This window comes from Lutjanus erythropterus, chromosome 14 (genome assembly GCF_056507025.1).
Source record: "Lutjanus erythropterus isolate fLutEry1 chromosome 14, fLutEry1.hap2, whole genome shotgun sequence".
NCBI lineage: Eukaryota > Metazoa > Chordata > Actinopteri > Lutjaniformes > Lutjanidae > Lutjanus > Lutjanus erythropterus.
In genome coordinates, this window is record NC_139330.1 from 29,600,084 (window position 1) to 29,624,427 (window position 24,344).

The following is a 24,344-nucleotide window of genomic DNA, read 5'->3' on the forward strand; positions in this document are numbered from 1 at the left end:
AATCGCCTCCAATTCGCATCGATTCCACAAGACGTTTGCTGTTGATTGATCAAGTGGAGATTAAACGGCTTGCTGAGTAGCACAGCTCCTCGTTGTCTCCACCTGCATCTCCCCGTGGCTCTCCTCCGGCTCTTCACTTTCTCCGTCTCCCTCCACAAAACACCAGTTATCATCACAGAGATTAAATCTCCAAGACAACCAAGCGTGAGGAGATGGAGCGGGACACGCACACACACAGCAGAAGAGGCCTTATTTCATTTCTCAGCATTATGAAGATAATGATAGGGGACAATAAGGAGACATCTCTCTCGATCCTCTGTCTTTATTTCTCTGTCTGCTTCCCTCACAAGAAGCTGTTTTTGACCTTACCAACAAACGCTGTGTGTGTCTGTGTGTGTGTGTGTGTGTGTGTGTGCATCCATCCCTCTCAGCCCTCTGCTATTACCACTAACTACTCCAGGCCACAGTAGTTCAGGTATTGATTTTTCTCCTTGTTCGTTCTGTCTTCTGTCCCCTCCAAACCACTCCCTTGAGAGGGTGTGTGAGAGCGTGTGCTCTCCAGCATTTATCTCTGTGTGTGGACCAATTTCAGTTATAGATTGTTCGCACTTTCTGGTTAGATGCTAAACTGCGTTTTGTTTTCCCAGCACCTACTTTGTGCAACAACAAATAAAGTTAATCTTCAGTCCATTTATGTCAGCGAGAGTCCTCACAAGTATATGGTATATATAATATCCTGCAGAGTGTGTGTTTGAGTTTTTTTTTTTTTTTGCTCTGGCTAAAAAGCATGCAGGTGTGGTTACGTGCCTGTCTGAATACACTCTTATGGTTTGTACTGTCCAACTGTTGCACTGCCAACAACTACAGACTAAACTAAATTTTAACGTTTTTTGAGTGTGTTTTTTTGTGAAACACTCTTTAATGTGTGTGTGTAGGGGAGACCTGGGTCAATTGTAACAAGGGGGACAATTGTAACACACTCAATTTCTCCAGTCAAAGCAAGCTAGAGTGAATACACTTTCTCTGTAAATGCTCAGGTGCATTTTCTTTGCCTGTGGAAAAGGAAGAGTATCATTTCAGCTTTGCAGAAGTTTTCAACAAAAAAAAATGATTTTGAGGTATGAAAGTTACTTTCTGTGTGTACTGTATTTTTCTTCTGCTGCCTTAAATTCACATTTAAATTTACATCAATTTTATCTCTAATTTATTGGCTTAAAATAAACACGAACAACCTATGCTAATATAGGTGTTGCTAGCTAGCATACAAGATTTTATCAAGTTCAGGGGAAAATGTAAAAGTGTTCTGATTGTATTCATGTGTTAATGTCTGTCTTGTACCATTTCATTAAAACCTGGTTAACAACGGTTCATGACTCATCAGCTGATCAATGTATTTGAGTAAAATATACTTTGAACTGAATTCAAATAATTAAAATCTAGTTAACACTAGAATAGTTGCCCAGTCATCTGCAAAAGTAGAAATAAATTTTTGCTCTGAATGCAAAGCATGACATCCAAAATAATTTTATCCACATACAAAAATAAATCATAAGTAACATTATATTACAACAGTAAAGTAATGTGCTTTTATTTTGGATTAAGTGGGTCAACAATAACTTATTTTTTCACTCATTTAACTTTTTTCCTTTTACACTTGCCCCAGCCACTGTTATTTTGTCCTAGCCAATGCAACAAATTTAATGCTGACTTCTTGCATTAAATTTAGATCATTATATGATTCAATTTATCAATTGTATTATGAAATATCACAAGAAGGTGAGTGTGTTTCAAGTCGCCTGTTAGTTATGAAGAAAAAATTATATTTAAAAATGTTACAATTACCCCTGGTCTCCCCTGTGCAGTTAGTGTGCATTGTTAACTTAAAATGCCAGAAAAAAAAGTGTGTTTTGCATTTATGAGGAGAAGAGACATCGAGAGTAAAATAGAGGTGAGGTGAGGTGAGGACGGGGGGAGAAAGAGACTGAGCAAGTAATAAATAGACAAAGACAGACATGAGGGACAGTATGGACAGTATTTTCTGTCATCTGTGTGAATATAGGAAGAAATTTAAGATACATAACTGTAATGATACAAAATGTCCACAAGATGGTGGTAGATGATTGTGTAAACATTTCCTTTTCCAGTGAAGGTCATTGTCATGTACAACACAGCAAATATGCTTTACATGCTTTGTATATCCTTTAATGTTAGCTTAATAAATTATTCAGTTGAAATTACTTGCCATGCTTTCCCTCAAAATGCTTTTATCTGACAGGCTGATAGTCTGTTGCAATACCTAATTAGTCAAATGACTTTCCAGAGATGTCCTTTTAATGTTTTTGATTATGAGATACAGATAATTAATAACAATGGGTGGTAAAATAGTATATCATGACTTTACTCTCATAATGTTAAGCCATGAATTTTCCCTGCATGTGAATCTAAGTATGAAATGTAAAGTGGATTATGTGTCACCGACTACATTTTGCATTTTGCCATAGCAAAAATACATAATCAAGTATTTTGCCACCTACATGAGAGTTGTCAGAATGAATGACTGAGGAATTGTTTTACCCTCCCTGATTAGGTTGTTCATACCTGAGGGGGGAAGAAAAGTTGAAGCATGATTTCAATATAATTCAGTCCAGTACAAAACCGCCACTAACTACGACCACAAAGTTGATTTACTATGTTTGTGACAGTGTCAAGAAAACATGAAGTTTATAGTTTACCAAAATGTGGAATTAATGGCAGATCTCTTGGATTACATTAAATTATATAAGCAACAAGTAAACGTTAAAGGGGCACTTCACCCAAAATCAAAACTTTTTTTTTTTTTTCTTCTCTGGCCTGTAGTGTTATTTTATCCATTTAGACAGTTTTGGTGTAAGTTGCTTACTTTTGGGGATAACAGCTATAGAGATATATCTGCCTTGTCTTGAATATAACGGAAATGAATGGCACACAACTTGTGATGCTCAAAGTACATTTGAAAAACTCAACAGCAATATCTTTTTCTAAAAATCATCACCTTGTTACACAAGATAATCCACAGGCCTTGTTGTGAGCAGTTTCATGTAGGAACTCGGCCTGCTCTCTTTCCAGTATCGAAAGAAAGGCAGGGGACATCTCTAAGGACAATATCATTCAAATTTTGCAAGTCACACACAAAAAATCCAGATGTATAAATAGCATTGTAGGCCAGAGGAAAATACTTTTGATTTTAGGGTAAACTGTCCCTTTAACACAAAGGCTAGAGCTATTTTTGACAGCTCACAGTACTACAACAACAAAGGCAATAATAATGATAATAATAATTATAAGAATGATAATGATAATGATAATAATAATAATAATAATAATAATAATAATAATAATAATAATAATAGACTTTATTTGTATTGAAATTTCTATCAACCCAGGCTCATTCAAAGATTTCAGTCACAAAGAATGTGCAATTTATTTTTCTTTTCTTTTCTTTTCTTTTCTTTTCTTTTCTTGTTTTTTTTTCTTTCTTTTATTTTATGCATTTGTTTAAACTGTTTCTGCCGGTCCATGAATTATCCAGGTACTAAAACCGTTTTTCACAAACTCTAGACCACGAAAACAAGGCACTTTTATGATTTTAATCGTGTTCTTACCTGTAGTACCTGTGGTGTCCTCTGGAGGGCAGTAACAGTTCTGGTAACCTGCGTTGCTACACGTAGTAGCTGAAGAAGAAGCTTGACGTCAGTGGAGGGAACTTTTGACAGCCTTTCTGTAAACATGCATAACTTCGTAATGTTTTGACCTACGTTATTGTAGTATATTGTCGACGTTCTTCAATAGAAAAAAGGAAAGGTTTGTATGAAACTACTGTTATTATCATAGGCTTTCAACGGAACATTTAGTTAAACGTCACTGAGAATAAACATTAAGCTAAGTTAACGGTAATTAAGTAAAGATAGACGACGTCAAAAGAAAGTCTGAAACGTTGAATTCAGCAAAATTTAAGATATTTTGTTGTGTGTAGCTTGTTCAGTTGGAAATTGTTGCACTAGCTTTGCTAATTCAGCAGTTATATTCCGCAGAATTGTGTTTCACTTGAACGTGTTTGTTTGTTTGTTCCTTTCCCATGTGACATGAATGGGTAGTAGCAGCAAAAAGTACTAACGCTAACGGTACTAGTACACGTTTAGGAGTCGGAAATTTTATGATACAAGGCGCTGCTTTGACGATTATTTGTATGCCGAAATTTCAGGTGTGTCGTATTTTTACTTTAAGGGTTTATTTCCGTCTGCACGAAGTAATGTTAGACGCGCTGGCTGATAATTACATTAAATTCCCAGTTTTTTAAATGGAGTTCAGGTTAACCAACCATTGTGATTGTCCAATCACTGCCTGTGGTTCTGGTGTGCATGACTGGTAACATAAATGTAGCTGGTGATTATTTAACTCAAACAACTCAAAGAAACTTGCTTGCTTTGTTCTGTGCTGTCACTCTAATTCACCAGTTCTTGCTCTGTTCCATCTTCTGTTTTGTTTTAGAGAAGAAATGAGTGGAGAGGAATCCCGCAGAGGCTCATGGAGGGGTGGGAGTGGAGGAGGGAGAGGAGGAGGAGGGGGAAGAGGAGGAGGAGGTGGTAGTGGTAGTGGTGGATGGAGAGGGGGCAGGGGGGGATGGAGAGGTGGTGGGGGAGGTTGGAGAGGAGGATGGAGAGGAGGGGGAGGATGGAGAGGTAGACCATGGAGAGGAGGTTCAGGTGGTGGAGGAGGAAGAGGTTCAGGGGGGGCAACAGGAGGAGGAGGGTGGAGAGGTGGAGGTGGTGGATCTGGAAACAGTCAGAGAGGTGAGTTAGAATTGCTTTTAAATTTTACATATCCAGTAATCAGCTCTGAAGAAAATGAGGGAATAATGTGTTTTTGTATAAATAAATACGCAAAAAATAAATACAGTTTTTTTTAAAACAAATTATACATTTATGTTTGCTGGCAGCTTCATGAACAATGTGCTCTTGTTTGCCACATAATTAGAGAATGTTGGAGAAGACAAATTACAATAAACATCTAATTTTCACACAGACCTTTATCTGATGAACATAAAATTCTACGAGAAAAACTGTACTTGAAAAGCTGCAACGACCTGTGCCATAATTTAGCATTTTATCTGCCTGTCTGCCTCTTCAGTCCTTTGTCAGGCTACTCTGGATATGTTGTGTCCGTACAAAGGATGGACACTCTACTTCTCTGAGGGTATGTGTGGGTGTTTATAGCTCTTTTTCACATGATGATAATGCATACTGTAGACACACACAGGTTGCTCATAATGGTCGTGATGATCTGGCCTTTTTCTGGGATGTCATAATATATCTTTTTTATGTGCAGGTTTCATAGAGAGCTCACCTAGTGTGGAGAAGATCAAAGTGTTTGAGAAATATTTCACTTCCAAGATTCAACTGTATGACAAGGTCAGCCTGTCTGTTTGTGTTATAACATCTTTGAGTTATCATTATCTCAGTATAGTTTTTGATTTAGAAACGTGTCACTTTAATGGATGATTCTCGTGTGTTTGTGAGCAGGATGAGATTGAGCGTAAAGGCAGTGTTCTGGTGGATTATGCTGACTTGACTGGAAACCAAATCGTGCGTAAAGCACTTCCTAATCTGACCACAGAGCTGAAGGAACAGCCAGAGGTGATACTCAAGTGTTTGGGAGTGGCTGTTCACCAGGTAAACACAGACAAAGTCACTACGAAATACATATATTGTCATCTGCGTGTTACAGCCTTTCAGAATGTATACATGCAGTGTCTGTGCATAGAATATTAAATACTCATAAGCCTTTTGATAAATCATTATTTACTGTCAAAGAGCTGAAAATGAATTCTCAGCTTGTTTTTTACACATTATCTGTCATTATTAGCAAATCTCTCTAAATCTAAAAACCATAGAAGTAAAACTTTTAAAATGATTGATTTGGATTATTTGATTTATTGAGGTTGTATGAGGTAGTGTCAGTGTATTACCTACAGAAGATGGGAGTCACCACACCTCCAGTTTTGGGGAACAGCAGGAGTCCTGGTGTAGGAAGTTGCGCAATGTTCTCCTGTGGCCAGGGTCAGCATTAAAACATATTTTAGCCACTTAAAAAAGGCCCATAAGCGTATTTGTGTTATTGTGTGACTTCTGTGAATCCAAACTTGCTGTTTAAAACACAGAACTCGCACAAATCTCACTAAGAAACTAAACATTTGAGGTAGCAGTAGATGAGCGACTCCTGTCCAAATAAAACTTTCCCTTTTAATCTATGAGTTCTGTTAAGAAGTAGATCCACAAAGAGATGATGCTGATAGAGTGTGTGTTTGTGCGTGTGTGTCTTTCAGGTGTTGACTGTAGATTTGGAGAAGCAGGCTGCTGAGCTGGAAGGGGAGGAACTTCCTGTCGCTGCACCAATCATCAACATCCCTCATATCAGTGCGAGGTGATGCTCACAGTGAAACACAATCAGCTGGTTGTTCGACACCTGTACATTTGCTAATTGCAAACAATGTTGACGTGCGTGTAAATCATCCGCAGGCTGTATAACTATGAGCCGTTGACTCCGTTGCGGACGTTGCGTGCCAGCGTGTTTGGACGGTTGGTGTGTGTGAGGGGAACAGTGGTCAGAGTGAGCAACATCAGACCTCTGTGTACCAGGATGGCCTTCATGTGCCTGAAATGCTCGCAGACACAGTCTCTACCACTGCAGCATGGGAAGTACGCTACACCTACCAAGGTATGCACACGCACAGTTCCAGCTCACTGTATTGTTTCTGCAACTTAGTATGAATAAATAATACTGTGTATAAACAATTTCTTTTCAGTGTACACAAAAATAACAATCGTTTACATCATTACTTAAATTTACAGATAATCTTTTATTTTTTATCTTTTATCATCTAGTGTATCAAGCCTGACTGTCGCAGTCAGTCCTTCACACCTTGTCGGAGTTCTCCTCTTACTCACACTGTCGACTGGCAGATCATCAAGTAAGTATATCATGTGCCTTTGGATACAGTTGAACTATTAAGTAGAAAAAAATGTAGCTTATAAGATGTAGCTGATTTTAATCCTTGTTGCAGTTGTAAGTTTAGGGCTCCAGCAGTGGTCTGGAAAAGATGTTTTGAAGTTATGTTTTCTGAACTTCAGTAATATTGGGCATCATTTAAATTTGCAGGCATTGGGAAGAGCACTTGCATGAAAATCGCACAAATCCAAACAGAAAATACTTTTATATTGGCCATTTTCCAATAAGCTATATAAAAATGCTGTTGCCGCGATAGGTTATCGCTTAAAAGTGGAATGTTATGACAAAAGCTCAGTTTCTTTGTCTCCCTTTACATGCTTTGATTGAAATTTGTTTTTTGTGCTACTTCAGGGTGCAGGAGTTGATGGGAGGAGAGCAGAGAGAGACTGGACGAATCCCACGCACCGTGGAGTGTCACCTGACCTCCGACCTGTGCGACAGCTGCGTCCCTGGAGACGCAGTTACTGTGACAGGGATAGTCAGAGTTACCAACGATGGTACAAACACACACAATCTAACCGGGGTGGGAGGTTAAGTTTGGAGGAAGATGTTGCTTTTTACTGGTCGTTAGTGATATGTAAAAATCTGTTAGCTATATCTGTGTATGTACAGTAAAAAATACAAAATTATATTTAAGTATGAAAATTTTGGAATGTAGAAATAAATAAGAAGTGCACTCACAAACTCGCTCAATTGTGTTTTATATGTATGCAGGTATTTACAGGGTTAATAAGGATCAGTGTATGTTCCTCCTCTACCTTGAAGCCACTTCAGTCAGTAACTCTAAAGGTATGCAATCTGTGTATTTTTTTAAAGTTGGACTTGAATTTTTCACTTATATTGTTAATGTAATCAAGCAGTAAGTTGTTCTTTCTTTTTTTATGTGCAGGTCAGCAGTCCAAGTCAGGTCAGGGGTCAAGAGGGTCACTTGAGGATCGGTCTGGGGGGGAAGAGTTCAGTCTGAAGGAGCTGTATGCCATCCAGGAGATCCAGTCACAGCCTAACCTGCTGAGACTTATAGTACAGTAAGATATTTATTACATACCCTATCACATATTAACTGTTTTAAAACAGTGCATTTTTTTATACAACTCACATTACAGAGTTTGAACAACATGGGCCATTATGGTCCAAAATGTCTTCTTGTTTTTATATGACAAGAAAAAAACATCTCAAACTGTGTAAACACATTTGATGTCTGTTCTAGTTATTTTCCTGGTTGTTCTTCAGTTGAAACTTAATATATTCCTGGGTGAGACACAGCTTAGACTGATGTGAGTTGAGCCAAGTCTGACAATGTAGAGCTGAGCCTACAAGTGGAGTCTGTGTCCCAGAAACGTCCAGAGCAGTCATTCCCAGACTCTGTGTCATGACGCACAGAGATTTTTGGGGAGTTGCCAAATAAATACAAAACTATGGAGGAAACTGTGCAAATTTAAGATTTATATCTGCAGTACGCCTTTTATAAAACAGTCAAAATGTGTATATTGTTTTACTAATGAAAGGAAAAAAAACAAGAACCTGTTAATTCGTTTAAGTGCACTGAATTTTGTCTCATTTATGAAGTAGGCTAAAATCTCCTACATTGTTTTCCTGATGAGAGGAAATAAGAACAATGATATGGCCTGTTAACTGAGCGGAAATAACGTTTCGGGAACAATGGTCTAGAGAACAAAACCTTTTGATATAGTAAGTAAATGGTTTCTGGCACCACCTCAAGCCAAACTTGTTTTTTGCCCCAAATAGTACAGATCTTGGACTTTGTTTTTTTTTACCATTTCTCATTTATCCAACAGTTTTGTTTTTGTCATGTAGTAAGCATGCAGTTTTTAGTACTGTTGTAGTACTGTTTTGACACTGGCTCTTAACTCATAGCAACATATATAACACTCTGATCTCCTCGCCTCTTTCAGCTCTTTGTGTCCTGTCATTTACGGCCACCTGGTGAGTTTAATAAGAAGATTAAGAGCACCGGCAGTATTTTCATCACAGATTACAAAGGGATACTTATGATTTGGTTGAATACACCTGTGTCATTCACACCTGGTAAATGGGATATTTTTGATTTGACAAAAATAATTAAAATTCAGTCCAGCATCCTGTATTCTTGCATTTCCCCAGCTGGTGAAAGCTGCTCTGGCCTTGGCGTTGTTTGGAGGCCGACAGAAACACACAGACAAGAACAGCGTCCCAGTTAGAGGAGACCCACACATCCTGATGGTGGGAGACCCTGGACTCGGAAAGAGTCAGATGTTACAGGTGACACAGAAAACACACAGAACACCTTGAATAGAGCAGTAATATCTGTCAGAGTTCAGTAAAACAGTGTCAGTGCCATTTTTTAGCTGAACTGATCATGCCATTTTATGTTTTGAAGCTGTGATGTGTTGGTCTCAGAACCAGTTTCAGTGTGTAAATGTAAACTCACATATTCACATGTGCTCTGTGTGTAGGCAGTGTGTAACGTGGCTCCCAGAGGAATCTATGTCTGTGGTAACAGCACAAGCACCACAGGTACATTTAGTCATGAAGTACTAATCTTCCTAAATATGTCATATGTACTGATGATGATTATGCTTTGGGCAGATATTTGAATATTTTACTACATAATCAAGTTGCGAATTTAATGATTGCTTTGTGTGTTTTTTTTTTTTTTAGGACTAACAGTGACTTTATCCCGAGACTCAGGAACAGGGGATTATGCTCTAGAGGCTGGAGCCTTGGTGCTAGCTGACCAAGGTAGGAACAAGAGTGGAAACATTGATTTAAAATGTTTATTTGTGGTTGTCTTGTGAATTGTAGAGTTGAAATGAATTGATCTATGAATATATTATTAAATAAATTACCAAGGGTTTTGCTAATCGATTCATTTTTTGAGCATGTCATTATTTTTGTGTTTCTTTACTCCTCTAATGACAGTAAACTGAATATCTTTTGGGCACTGGGCAAAACAAGTTCACAGTTTTCTGACTTTTAATAGACCAAACAACAATTTAATTAATTGAGAAAATGATCAATAGATTAATCGACAGTTAAAACAATCATTAGTTGCAGCGTGAGTATATTGATATTATGGTGGCTTTCCTCAAACCAGGCATCTCTGTCCAAACCTTGTATACAACCTGAAAATTTAAAGACCTACAGTGACACTTTATTTTATTTACATTTTATTATTACTAATATTATAATATATCTATGTATATATTGCTCTCATAACGTGCATTTCATTGTTTTGTTTTGATTTTCTATTTAGTCTAGTTTCTCAGTTTAGCTTTTTATTAAACTCTATCTCCTTTCTCTTCATAGCTTTTTAACAAATTTTATTGTATTTTATTGTCATCCTTTCTTGTTTTATGTGTTTAATCTAATTTTAATTTCACTCAGATTGTTGAATTGATTAATTTGACAGCCTGCCTTCTTAAAAACCCAGTGCAGCACCTCCACTTGATTCCACGGGTTTTGAAAAGGACTAGAGTGTCAGATAAACTTCTCACCTCACAGGGGAATTTAAAAAAAAGCCCTAAAGTGAAGTCTGAGAAATGAACAGAGTTGGAGATCCATTTTTCCTCAGTCCTGCCATATTGGGGCTGCAGGCAAAACAGGCCTTTTCTTCCTCACCCCCACGTCTCGCTCCTGCTTGTTTTTGATTTTCTCATCGTCCTCTGTCTGTTGTCTTTAGGCCTGTGCTGCATCGATGAGTTTGATAAGTTGGGTAGCCAGCAGCAGGCTCTGCTTGAAGCCATGGAGCAGCAGTCTGTGAGTCTGGCTAAGGCTGGAATAGTTTCCTCTCTGCCTGCCAGAACGTCAGTCGTAGCTGCTGCAAACCCCGTCGGAGGACATTACAACAGAGGCAAGACTGTGTCTGAAAATCTGAAGTAAGTGTTTTTTAGTGACTGCTGGAGGGTATTACCGTATATCTGTGTAAATATACAAGTGATTGACTTGTATTTACAGTTGTGTATTTGTGTCTTTAGAATGGGCTCTGCTCTTCTCTCTCGATTCGATGTGATCTTCCTCCTCCTGGACATCCCAGATGAGTCACATGACCGCCGCCTGTCAGAACATGTCATGGCAAACAGGGCGGGAAGAGGCCGAACCAGCAGTGCCACAGTTACTAGGAACAACAGCGATGTAGAGACCTCTGTCCTGCTAGAACACTCAGACATGCCGCTGTCTGAACGTTTGCAGGTAAAAATAGACTAAACTCGACAAGAACTACTGTGATATCTTTCAGAAATCACTTACTTCTGTGCAACATGTGTGTATCTTTGTCAAGATCCCTGCAGGTGAAACTATAGACCCCATCCCAGCATGTTTGTTAAGGAAGTATGTAAGCTACGCTCGCCAGTATGTCCGTCCTTCACTCTCTCCTGAAGCAGCACGGACGATTCAGGACTTCTACCTGTCGCTGAGATCTCAGGCACACTCTGCTGATTGCACACCCATCACCACAAGACAACTGGAGTCTTTAATCAGACTCACTGAGGTGGGTTTCTCTTTTCCGGATACAGGTGACTGCAGATGTTTTCGTGTCTAATGAAATGAACAGTTTTCCCACTAGTGTCCCAGTACTTAGTTGGTTGACTGTGTGTTTTTGTGCAGGCAAGAGCCAGGTTGGACCTCAGAGAGATCGCTACTAAGAGTGATGCTGAGGATGTGGTGGACATCATGAAACACAGGTGACACTTAAGGAGTCTTTTTGTGTATTTTGGCTGCAACTTACAAATATTTTCATCATTAGGAATTAATATGATCAGTATTTTCTTGATTAAAGCTACCACAAGGAACTTTTATATTTTGTTGATTTTAGAGGCCCCTGTGGACAAAAGTTGTAGTGTTTCCACTGTAATAACCATGAAACGTAAACTAAATTTAATTTCAATTGGCTAACAGTACTCATTGTGACTTTGTCTTGGAAAATGTCAGCAGGCTTATTTCATCTGATTAAAAAACGAATCTGACCTGGAGACAGGCATTGAGAATAACTAAAAATAAATAGCCATTCTTATTGTGGATGGTCTCATTTGCTTATGTAGGTTGTATTAGAGGCATCAGTAATAAACTGAGTCTCTTTCATAACCAGTTTGTCTGGCCAGCACCCTAAATCTTAAAAATATTCAGTTTGTTATCATATTAGACTAAGGAAAACAGCAAATCCTCTCACTTCAGAGGGAAGTGAGAGGATTTGGGAAAAGCGACGATGAGCCCTGTCACTTTAAGTTGATCAGCCTTTTGCAAATTATAAACCAGCTTGTAGATTTCTCTCTCACCCTTTCAACTCTGTCAGTTGTCTGTCAATGTAAAGCAAAGCCCCTTATCCTAAAAATAAAAGCCCATTGTTCCAAAAATATACACTGTGCAGTTGGAGTTCACTGGCTGCTGGCTTGACTTTCCAGACTCCATTATCATATTGTTCAATTTAACCCGTTTAACATCTGCTCCTCCTTATAAATAATTTCTCACAACTCATAAACAGACACAAACTCATTTGGTGAACATTTAAAATAATTAGGTATTAATTTTATCACAAAGTAAAGTGAGTAAACATGAAACGAGCAGTGTGGCCAAAACAAAACCAGACGTTCTGTACTGGAATGGAAATTTTCAAGGAGAACATACTGGCCATAGCACTGTTGTAGGAGAAGCCAGTATTTTCAGCATTTTCCTTAATCTCTGATGACCTATCATGGACATTTTATTACATTTTATTTAAAACAATGCACTCCTACAAAACCATTTCAGAACTACCAACTGTGATGGCATCTGATGAAGAAATGACTTGTGCAGTCCTGCTGTTGAATGTACTGTCCTCAAATGTAAATTTCTCTCTCTCCCTCTGTCCATGTGTGTATAATTGTGTTTTGCAGTCTGGTTGATACGTACTCAGATGGTCTGGGAAATCTGGACTTTGAGCGCTCGCAGCTTGGATCAGGCATGAGTCAGCGCAGCGCTGCAAAACGACTCGTCAACGCACTACACTTGCACGCCCAGCGGACCAGTCAGACGCAGTTTGACCTACAAATGCTTCGATCCATAGCTGACAAACTGAACATCAAGGTGAGAGCGCTCACATGTGCTAAATAAAAACAGCCAAATTAACAGCAGGCCAGATTTACATGCATGAAAGGCACAAACACCTCCCTCTAATTTTCACTCACTGTTTGTGAGAAATTAGCTACTTAAGCAATCAGTAACTGGGACTGTCATCTGGGCAATATCTGCAAATGAAGCAGAGCGTAAGAGGGCCCCGTTCAGCTGTTGAATTTATCAGAAAATGAGTTTTTTACTTGCAAAGAATGAAATTAAAATGTTACAATCCTGAAATAGAAATTAGCTGATGAGGTGAAGCACCACATTATTCATGTTTGCATGTCTATCTGAGGATAAAAGTATTCAGGTGTCTGCTACTCAAAAACTGAAGCAGTAGGAGTCAGTGAACAAATTCAGTGGGAAATGATAGAAAGAGATGGAATTACGTACAGATGTGTAATCAAACTATGAGATTTCTGCAGGTTAAAATGTCTCTTTCTAGCACAAATGTTCTCAATAATTCAAGGCATGAGTCAGTGTTAAATACAAAAAATAAAACCTTCAACAGACACTACTATTATTATTTATTCAGTCAGTGGTTGATTTCTTCCAGGTGATGGATTTTGAAGGTCTGGTGAGTTCCCTGAATGAACAAGGTTTCCTGCTGAAGAAAGGATCCAAGCTGTACCAGCTGCAGACTGTCTGATGACTGACAACTGCAGCAGACTCAGAAGACACACCTGCTCCTTCCTGCAGACCTCACCATAAGGTCAGTGTGTGGGATAATTGAAGCAGGTCTCTCTCTCCTTATAGAAAAGAAAAAAACACCTTGATGGTGAACCCATTATCCCGACCACTCTGACCAAACCACCGACCAGCTGACTACTGTGTAACCTTTTGAAGAGACTATAACAACCACAACAAGTGACAAAGACAGGACAGATCGCCTGACTGCTGAAACAGAGATCATTTCTCTGTGGGACCTCAGAGCAGCCGCAGTTTCCCGAATGAACACAAACATCCTGCTAAAAAAAGGAACTAAGCTCCACTGACTCCAGTACACACGCATCTCTGCTGAAATCGACAGTGTTTATTTACACACACAGAGCTTCAAACTAAACATGGTGTGATTGATGCTGTTTGTGATTTGGTCTTGAGTCTTCAAGCAAATACAACTCACTGCCTATTATCTTAAAGATATACTAATTCAGAATTTAAAAGAATAGCTGGGTTTTTTGATAATTTATACTAATAGTCAGGTACACTGTACATGTACATGCACACGTACATGTTTTTGTGTTATTTTACAGTACATGGTGACTGTTTCAAACAACAGTTGTAGTTGAATTTTGTTTTTCAAGTCTTTTCAAAATAAGGGCGGTCAAAGTGGTGATTTACATTGATAAATACTTGAAAGGTGATTATATTATCTCACTGTGGAGTTGTTTTATGTTTTGTTTCCACAGAGGTGACTAGAAAGATTTTAAATATTTAAAATGTACCATAGTTTATAAGTCACTGTTATTTTTATGCACATAGAATGGCATGGCTATATTTATATATAAATTTATGGTGTTGAGTAGCATGGCCAGTGCCTCTGTTTACCTTGTCTCTCATCCAATTCAAATATTGGACAGTTACATATCTTTTTTCCCATATGACATGATACAAGTATCCAGTATTGGTCAGGCTGTAATATGTTGATCTGAAAAATGCCTTCTAAAAATGCTCTATCATCTACCTTCTCTGGGTTCTTATTGCATGCTATGCACCTTATGAGTTAGTATTTAACTCTCAGTTAATAAATAATTTTATTTTCCTGTGAATTTCAGCATTTTGTTGTTTTTCTAAGAATAGCCAATAAAAATTGGTGTGACAATGATTAAAAAGGCTATAAAGTTTAAATTAAAATGTCACAATACTGGGGCTGTGCCATATGGTTAAAAAAATCATATTGTGATTGTTTTGACAAATATTGTGATATGATTCATGACTAATGGGAATGATCATTTTTGCATCACAATTTTCATTTTCACTGAAACAAAAGCTATTAAAATCATGTCACATATTTTGTTGGGATCTGTACTAAAACATTTTTCTAACATCTGGAGAACAAGTGCAGTTCAGTGCATCTGTGTAGCCCTACAATACTTCATTATAATGCTGTTTTGTCACACATTTTTCCATTATCACAAAAATTCAGTTTCTGTGATTGGGATAATCACATTTTTGATATTTCAATTATGTTAATATTGCAATTAAATGTGCAACCCCATACAATACACCAAAAATTGACTTTTTTCTAAAAAAAAAAAAAAAAAACAGCTCTAAAAACTTGATTATGGTGTCATTTTTGCAAAATCATAATAGAGCTATTTTAAAGACTTCACATTGATACCTTTCTTTTTGTTGGTATAAAATTTGTTACTTCACTAGATCATCGTTTTTCAAAATAAAAGCCTCGTATACGAAAGCCTGGCGATTTTACGACACCGTGTGCTGTATCAGTTTACGGCAACATGGCAGCCTTCTGTCTTGGGCTGAGTCGGCTCTGACCGTCAAGATCTGAAACTCAATCATGAAAACGTGGATAGACGGCACGAGACCAGTAGGTCGGTAACGGAGGGCTCGTGAACATGATGATGACGATGTGTTTCCGGAGGATTTCCGCGCCGTTGAGCCGCAACGCTGCGAATGTTCGCTGCTTGGTGTCCGCGCGGGGTGCGGGTGTGTGTTGGCTCGAGCCTGCGTCATGGCGGCACAGGCACACACCTGTCACCGAGTGCGCGAGGCTCAAACATCCCCAGGTGAGCGCCTCGTGGCTCCTCCGATTCAAAGTGACAGACAGCCGGGTCGCGTGCTGGAGTGGGATCCTCCAGCAGGCACACGCGACACCCTGGCACGCGCAGGGACCCGTGCTAAACGTATACAGGGGAGGTTACGATAGGTCGGTGGCCAGTTTCCGGTCGCTGCTGTCTCCTAGAGCTCGAGGGCTCTGCAGCGGAAAGACTCAGGAGACACCGGACAGCTCACCTACTGTGGACCGGAGTGAAGCCAGCCAGGTACCGGGACAAGGACTGTTCAAGTTCAAGGAACTGGTGAGTACAGAGCTGTGTGACTGTGTGACAGTTATGTGTAGGAATGTGTGTTGCTGAGGACTGAAGGGAAACAACACACACCTGTCTGATGTGTGTACACACAGAAACTATATCAGTTATAGTATAAGTTCAGGTTCTTATAACAATACAACAATTTGGGAAATACTCCTAGTGTAAGCATTATATTCAAAATAAAAAAATATAGGTAGTAAAATGTTGACAGCATCATGTAGGCATGTCCTATCAATGGAATATTATTATAGGCTATATAGCCTAATAGCATATCATGCTAATATCATTGGTGGCTAGATATATTTATAACAATGACTTGTGTATAATTTGATATATCAAAAGAAATCAGTTGCTTTTGCAGCAATAAATAACATTTCACTCTGAAGCACATTGAAGTAGTGATATAAAGTGGCATAAAAATGGATTTACACAGGTAGTAAAAAATATCTACTGTATAGAGAGCTAAATTGATTGGCTGAAATTAGCTCTGTGGTTCTCAAACTTTTTCTGGCATGCCACACTTCAGGAGCTGAACAAATAGCCTACCCAACACCCCATAATTTGTAAAGTCAATCATTAACAATGATAAGGGAAGCAACTAGCCTAATAAAAAAGGATGATACCACACAAGCATCAATAAACTCATGTTCTTTCTCCTGTTGTTATCCACATCCCACCTGCTGTGGCTCTATATCAGGCCCATCCCACAGTTTGAGAATCACTGTATCAGTGTTTTGTAAGTAAAGAGAAATTGCATTACAGTAATATGAAAAATGTGTTATAGGTAATTTAGAAGTTGTCACTGTGAAAGACATGTTTACTTTTCAACTGTAAAAAAGTCTAAGAGAAATTAGCAGTGACAAAAGCAGTCAATTGATTTATTCATTTATTTACTTCTTTACAAGTTTCTTTTTGTCTGTATTTTGGCTTCCCGTTCCCTGTGAAGATTGGGATCGCATCTTCATATAATTAATCAAACCCGAATCAGAACTACTGTCTTGAAAAATATGTTCTGCTAACTCACAATTGATCTATGGACTAACACATGTATCTGATCTGTCTTTCTGCAGTATGAGAACCCATGGACAATCCCCAACTTTTTGTGTGTGTGTCGGATCGTACTGGCTCCATTCCTGGGTCATCTGATCATCCAGCAGCACTTTCACCTCAGCCTTGCGCTGTTTGTTCTGGCCGGAGCAACTGACCTGGTAATACAGATACAGACACTTTTGACTAAAACACATGTGGCAGTTTCTTCCAATGTGGAGCTGCAGATTTGTCCGAGAAACACTGCACCTTTTGAGAATTTCAAATTTCACAAAGATTTAAAGAGAGATTTTACACATGTCAAGTCAAAATTCTATCATAATCTTCACATTAAGACAGCTTCGGTTTCAAATGGGTTGAGATGGAGCTCTATTTCAAACTATAAGTCAGTTTTCTTAGAATTAAAACAAACAAGATATTTTGTATTTGCATTGCCTATGTTTAATTGATGTGTTATTAACAAAGCCTACAAAATAATTACATGTTTTATAATGATCAGGACCTTCCAAACATGCTCAGTAGATCAGGATGACAATTAAGAAGGAAATGTATACTACAAGTGTGCAACAGGGCTGCATGATGACCCTGTTGACCCTGAAATTCATCTAGGATGGCCAATTCTGACATGTAGTAAACAATCCATGTCAATATTACTGTGAGATGTGTCATTATTTGAGCAAACTTCAGTACAGTCACCTGTATTAAAACTTGCTTTTGTAGAGTTTAAAAAAATGTCTTCATCTTTTTCTACCTCTTTCTCAGTTGGATGGTTACATTGCCAGAACATGGCCCACTCAGAAGTCAGCGCTGGGCAGTGCACTCGACCCACTGGCTGATAAGATTCTCATCAGTATTTTATATCTCAGTCTCACCTATGCTGAACTTATACCAGGTACTGGACTCTGTGTTTAATGTGTCAGTTCCAGCAGTTTACTATAATATTACAAGGTTATTTATTGTGTTGTTTGTTCTGTTTTAGCTCCACTGACAGCTCTAGTGATCTTCAGAGATGTTGGTTTGATAGCTGCTGTCTTCTGGGTCAGATACAAGACTGTTCCTCCACCGGTGAGGCACATTACATTCCACTAATTTCACCAGGTTTATTTAATGACATTTGAATACTGAGACTGTAAGGCACAGTATTTGGCCAGAAGTAGAAAGTGATATTAATGTAATAAATGTAAATATATTCTATATATTATTGTAAATTACAATGACCACTATAGTAGAGAAGGGAAATGATTTTTACAGTCTCTTCCTCTTTCTCCTCCAGGTGACCTTCAGTAAATTTTTTAACCCCTGCTACACCACAGCACAGCTCAAGCCCACACTCTTCAGCAAGGTGATACACACACACACACACACACACACACACACACACACACACACACACACACCCTCTCACACAAACCAACCACCCACTCTCACTCTGCACTGGACTCTTAACATTTTGTTCACTGCTGTAGTAAAGTGTAGACCAGGGAACAATGGAGCTTTAAATAGCAGGGTTTAGTGAGTGTGTGTGATTATTTTATTGTTATATTTTCTGACTCTTTACAACCTGAGTGTGACAGTCACCAGATGCAGAAATTGATGACTGTAATGTCACAGTGCATTAGGGACACTGACATGGCAAAGGTGGAGAGATTTTCAATAGAAAACTTGATCTCAGTGTGTGTCGTTTTGAACATTTTCAGCACATTTAAGGATATTTTGATAATACCTCTAACTGTGATCATTTTGATCACTATAATTGTGTTACAAAATGTTCATACAGCTTCATTTCTACAGTACAATACAGAATCTCTTCTTCCTGGATTTTATTATCATTTTGATGAAAAGTTGTCATTTATGCAGGAAAACGACTGAGCACTTTTAAAATTCAAACCACATTACTGAAGAATTGTCAGAGTGCAGTGCACTGTCATCATCAAATCAAATTTACAGATTGATCACTAGTTTAGTTTCGACCTTTTTGGCATTACCACATGTTCATATACACAATTTTCTCATATCGCATATCTGAAATCTAAAATCCACTGTCAAGAACGCTAAAACAGATTATTGCCAAGCATTTCACTGTCCATTGTCCTAAGTGTCTAACTGTGTTTGTGACTAATAAACTTAATTTACTATTTACCATTTTCAACTAGCTATACTATTTATTCTGAGTCCACAATATATGAAACAAATTAACACAAATTAATAAATTTAAATGAATAACATTCATTGTCATAATATTCCTTAATGGCACCACAGATTCTGCATCTTTTCTTTTACTACATTTGACTATGCAGAATAGACTCCTGGAGGAAATGGTGGCTGGCAGGAGTGTTAGTTTTTTAGCTGCCAAGAAGTGTTGTTTTGTTCTTGGAAGCAGCTACAACTCCTGTCACATGCACAACTGCATTGCCTAAAGATAATGAGCCAAACTTCATTTGCTAGAGAAGCAGGTAGAAGAAGCCTCTTTTATAATGGTTTTATTCTGACTGTGTGTTGTATTTTTTTTTTTTTTTTTCACAGGTGAACACAGCCATCCAGCTCTTTCTGGTTGCAGCTTCTCTGGCTGCCCCAGTCTTCCAGTATACAGACAGTGTCCTGCTGCAGTGCTTATGGTAAACCACATGCACTACATTGCATATGTATACATTTGCAGGTCTCATCCACTTGACTTTAATGTCCATAATGTCCTTTACTTTCCGATGTAGCGGTTGCAACAAAAATATTCAGTGTGCAAAGGGTTTTTGAATGCAGATGGCTTCATCTCAGTCAAGCACATAAATGCTGTTTGTTCCAGCAGAGTGTTCAGGTTAAGTGCACTGACTCATTTCAATCTACAACTCTCAGAGAGTTGGAGTAGAGATCCGACTCAGGACAAACATTTTATTGTGTCACAGTAACCTACATTTTATACAAATTCAGCAGACTGTTGAACTAATCAACATAACAACACGCATCCGTATGTATTTGCTTGGTTCTACATTTAGACTTCATTTTCACAACGCTTGTTTTATTTTTCATGACACTTCACACGGTGGTTTGGAGATTGATGACAAAACTGTGGAAACATATGGCTCTGAAAATCTACAGTAATTCGGTTTCTTTTCTTTCTTTTTTTTTTTTTTTTTACTGTACTCCTGTAATGGTTTATGTAGAAATTGAACTGTTTCCAGCTTTCTACCTGTGGGTGATGGTGGGTGCACAGTGAAATCATGACAGGAAAAAACAGTATTTTCTCTCAAGGAAAAAAAAACAGTCTTTAAAGCTCATAACAAACTACCAAAAAAGAGAACCTCAGCAGAGAATCTCAGGCTACCTTATGTAGTCTACTTAAACAACAAGAAATCAAAAATGGGCCCTTGGTGATGAAAAAATAGGGAACCTGTCTGTTTAATTACTTTATACTTGTGATAAATATACAGTTGTCAGTTAGATTGTAATCTTGTAATTGTAATCTCAAATACTGATAACAGTGATAATTTTGGTCACTATAATATGGATTTTTCATACCGTTTCATCTATTTAATAGTCCATTGATTCTACTACATTGTCTTTCTTCATACTACCACTGGGGGGAGCTCATTTTACACCTGGAATTTAGTTGCACATTTTTTATTTTTAAGTTTTATAATGCAATACATTGCTTTTGAATGTATCAGTTATCAGCTATAATTTTCTAATTGAAGGGTGATTATACAAACTCACATAATAAGAACTTAGCACAATGGAAAATGATGCTGTTAAACTAAATTGACCTGTTGAATTAAACTGTTGTTTAAATTACAGTGTATGTCATCTATTGTGTTATATTGCAGGTATGTTACAGCGGTGACCACAGCAGCGTCAGGGTATAGCTACTGGCACTACGGCCGCAAGACTGTCCAGGTGCTAAACACCAGATCGCCCTGACAACCACACCAGTAAACACCCAGAAATAGCAGAACAAAAACAGCGCACAGCCGCAGCAGAGACACTGATCAGCTGCGGCAAAAGTCGGACGGACAGATGGATGATCGCCAGGAGCTCTGAAACCAAGTAGCTGTGACAACCATTTATGAGTCGCCATGGCAATGACACACGGAAAGCAACCGAGGCCGCAGATGGTTTACTGCAACACTACAGAAACGCAGAAAGCAACTCTGCCTCTGGACTGGCTGTGGACTAGAGACACATTCACAGAGATAGAAACAGCAAATACAAATATAGACTATCCACCCACCCACACACACTCACACATACATGTCAAGTATACTGTATGTTAAGTGGTCTGGCGAGAGCTTCTATTTTTTTCTTAGTTTTTCAATCAAGAGGTGGAATGTCAACATGATCATTGTGACATGATTGTCAGTTTTGTAAACCAATGATTTCTGATTAAAACAGAAAATCTGCTTTGGTTTGTCTCTGTGTGCGTGAATGTATGCAGGGCTGATTTTCTTAGCGGGGGAAAAAGACGCAGGTTTAATCTTATGAGACACAAATCTGACAGTTAATCCATCAGGAATCAGCATTAAGGATTTAGAAAATGTGTATAAAAATGCTATGACATGCCAGCAGTGATGCACAAGACCAACATGCTCTCTTGTTCCTAATCCATTTGGAAGTCCTCAAAAAAAGCAATCTTTTTTTATGACCTAAAGTTTATTGAATTTCACATTTTCACAACCCAAAACCACTTATCAAAACCCAACACAGTTCAAAAACAGCACAAGACATAGGAGAAAAAGTACTAATAAAATAATACGTAAGATTTATACAGATAATACAAGATAGGATAAGATAATACAGAGTGTGTATCTTAACAGATGCACAGAACATGACAAAGCACACAAATATTAATATAAACTCACCTTGTGTATTTTATGATCCCAGCAATTAAAGAAATCTCAACTTAATACTCAGAAAGGTGTGTTCACTGGTTCCTGTGTTGGATGAGACCGCAAGAACATTCCCCAAAAGCTGCCACCTTTCTCTGTTCTGAGATCCATTCCTGAAATAAAAAGCCTTTAACAGCTTCCCACTTTCCTCATTATTTTTTCTTGGTATTATCTGTTTTCCATCATAATATTTGAGGGTTTCCAAGTATGTATACCCGAGGACAAAACTCATCAAAAATGGAATCTTAATCTAGAGCTGCAAATTAATACACTTATCCAGCAGAACGGAAACAATTACTGTATTGATAAATCAAAATCACTTGTCATTTTTGTAATTGCTTAACGTGTACTTGCTCCGGCTCCTTCAGTGTGAGGATTCGATGTTTATCTAACATTTGAAGACCTCATCTTGGGGTTTAGGAAACTGTTGTAGTCAAGACCACCCAAACCGAGACCGAGTCCGAGACAAGACCAAGACTTTTAGGGGTTGAGACAAGTCAAGACCAAGACCAAGGCAGAGTCCAACAGTCCCACACTGCATGACACACACGCAAACCATAGGCCACCTTCGCTTTCTTGGAGGGTGTGTGAAGGGGGCTGAGAGGGGTGACAGTCGTGATATCCGAGCAGTTGTAGTCTTGAACGGCCTTGAAATTAAATTCAGTCTTTTTCATCTGAGCCTGAGACGAGGTCGAGTGAAAATGCAGCCGATTCTGAGACGAGACAAAGACCAATCTTGAGCACTACAACGCTACAGTGATGCTCACGTTTCCTTATTTTGACACTTTAGATGAGAAAATAAATGACGGAAAATAATCATTAGTTGCAGACCTATTATTGATAAGTTTGGGGATTTTGATGCCCAAGAAAAATGCCCATCACCTGGTACATCTGGCAGGTAAATGAAAAGGATTTCAATCTAAATTTTAGACATTTGCACCACATTATGCTCAATTTATATGTACTATCTTTAAAAAATGTAAAGAGTAAAAGTTGATATTTAAATTTCCTACATATATTCAATTTAAAGTGATATAAAACAGACAGAATCAGCAGAAAACTACATTTCAGTTACAGCTAGTGAACATTAGTGTTTGATAAATGACTTTTAATGAGTAATTGTCACTTTTCTCTAATTGATTCAGCACTGTGGTACAGTATATGTCTCTTTCCCAGGTGCAGAACTCAGAAACATCTGAATCCTTTGCTCATTTCCCTGCACCTTCATTGTTAGGATTATTAAAAGAACCCCAACTGCTGCAAAGCTCCTTTCAAGTTCTTCCAGTCTCATGATCAATAAGTCCAATAAGCCAGAGGCTATTTGGAGACTTGGGTAGAACACCTGCTACTGCTGGACCTTTTTTACTGAACTCCTCTGGCGGTTGTATCAGTCTCCGCCACTTATTTACCCCCTCAAGAAAACTAGTACGACAAGGGAAACGTGGCTGCGTAACCTTTTCAACTCTTCCACTTACTTCCCAGCAATTTTCTGCACCACTTGGGTAATGCTGTTTCATTACCGAGCGTGTGCCGATGACTGCCAGGCTTGTGCGAGTTGTTTTCGTGGCCTTGTGTGGGATGTCTGCTCATTATCTCGTCACTGAATAATTTAAAGAGTCTCATTCTAAAATGAGATATCCATCACGGGGAACAAATTGATACCTACGCTCATTAAATGACTTGTTCAAAGAACTTCTGGTTCTTTTCTTTTTTGTCAGAGGATAAAACTTAAGTCCATATTTGAAAACACAGATTGGAAGTGTATAATTTCGAAGTACTTGATGATGCCTTACAGGCTTTTTATGTAGTGTTTGGGGAAAGCTTTTTAATTAGTCGTGTCTCAAAGATTATAGCTTGAAAAAAAATCCAGCTACTCTTTTCTTTTTAAGCTCTCAGTAGTGAACTTGCTACATCTGATCATGATTGACAAAACTGACAGCTTTTATTCATTCAGTGTCAGGATGAGTTCATACTGGCACTTTATTTTTTAATTTATTCATGTGAGCACAAGTTTCAACTAGAAGAGGCAATGCCACTGAAAATGCCATGATCAGTTGTGGCCCCTGGCGGCCTGTTAAGAAGAGTGAGAAGTCACCTGTCAATGGTCACACAAAACAGAGCAGTCAAAAAAAAATAAGATTACTGCCTTGTGGTTGTAGGTCTCCATCAAGTAGTCTAGTTACAGTTTACATCAATGTCTGTCCAGACTTATATAATATATGTAGTTAAGACTGAAGGA

The 24,344-nt window shown here is 38.4% G+C and overlaps 2 protein-coding genes across 2 annotated transcripts; both read left to right on the forward strand.

The window, feature by feature from the left end:
* Positions 1 to 4,372: 4,372 nt before the first annotated feature.
* Positions 4,373 to 14,258, forward strand: mcm8 (minichromosome maintenance 8 homologous recombination repair factor). The gene is made up of 20 exons (XM_084736497.1): positions 4,373 to 4,829; positions 5,167 to 5,232; positions 5,365 to 5,447; positions 5,559 to 5,708; positions 6,362 to 6,459; positions 6,555 to 6,753; positions 6,921 to 7,006; positions 7,396 to 7,541; positions 7,759 to 7,833; positions 7,934 to 8,069; positions 8,958 to 8,988; positions 9,166 to 9,303; positions 9,498 to 9,558; positions 9,703 to 9,783; positions 10,724 to 10,919; positions 11,019 to 11,232; positions 11,321 to 11,530; positions 11,647 to 11,723; positions 12,912 to 13,101; positions 13,688 to 14,258. Exons 1-20 carry the CDS (start codon positions 4,535 to 4,537, stop codon positions 13,778 to 13,780), a joined length of 2,625 nt encoding a protein of 874 aa, XP_084592623.1. The 5' UTR covers positions 4,373 to 4,534; the 3' UTR covers positions 13,781 to 14,258.
* Positions 14,259 to 15,568: 1,310 nt separating this feature from the next.
* On the forward strand, positions 15,569 to 21,620 carry crls1 (cardiolipin synthase 1). Its single transcript, XM_084736414.1, has 7 exons — positions 15,569 to 16,172; positions 17,255 to 17,392; positions 17,994 to 18,123; positions 18,211 to 18,296; positions 18,505 to 18,573; positions 19,755 to 19,846; positions 21,047 to 21,620. Exons 1-7 carry the CDS (start codon positions 15,711 to 15,713, stop codon positions 21,138 to 21,140), a joined length of 1,071 nt encoding a protein of 356 aa, XP_084592540.1. The 5' UTR covers positions 15,569 to 15,710; the 3' UTR covers positions 21,141 to 21,620.
* Positions 21,621 to 24,344: the final 2,724 nt, after the last annotated feature.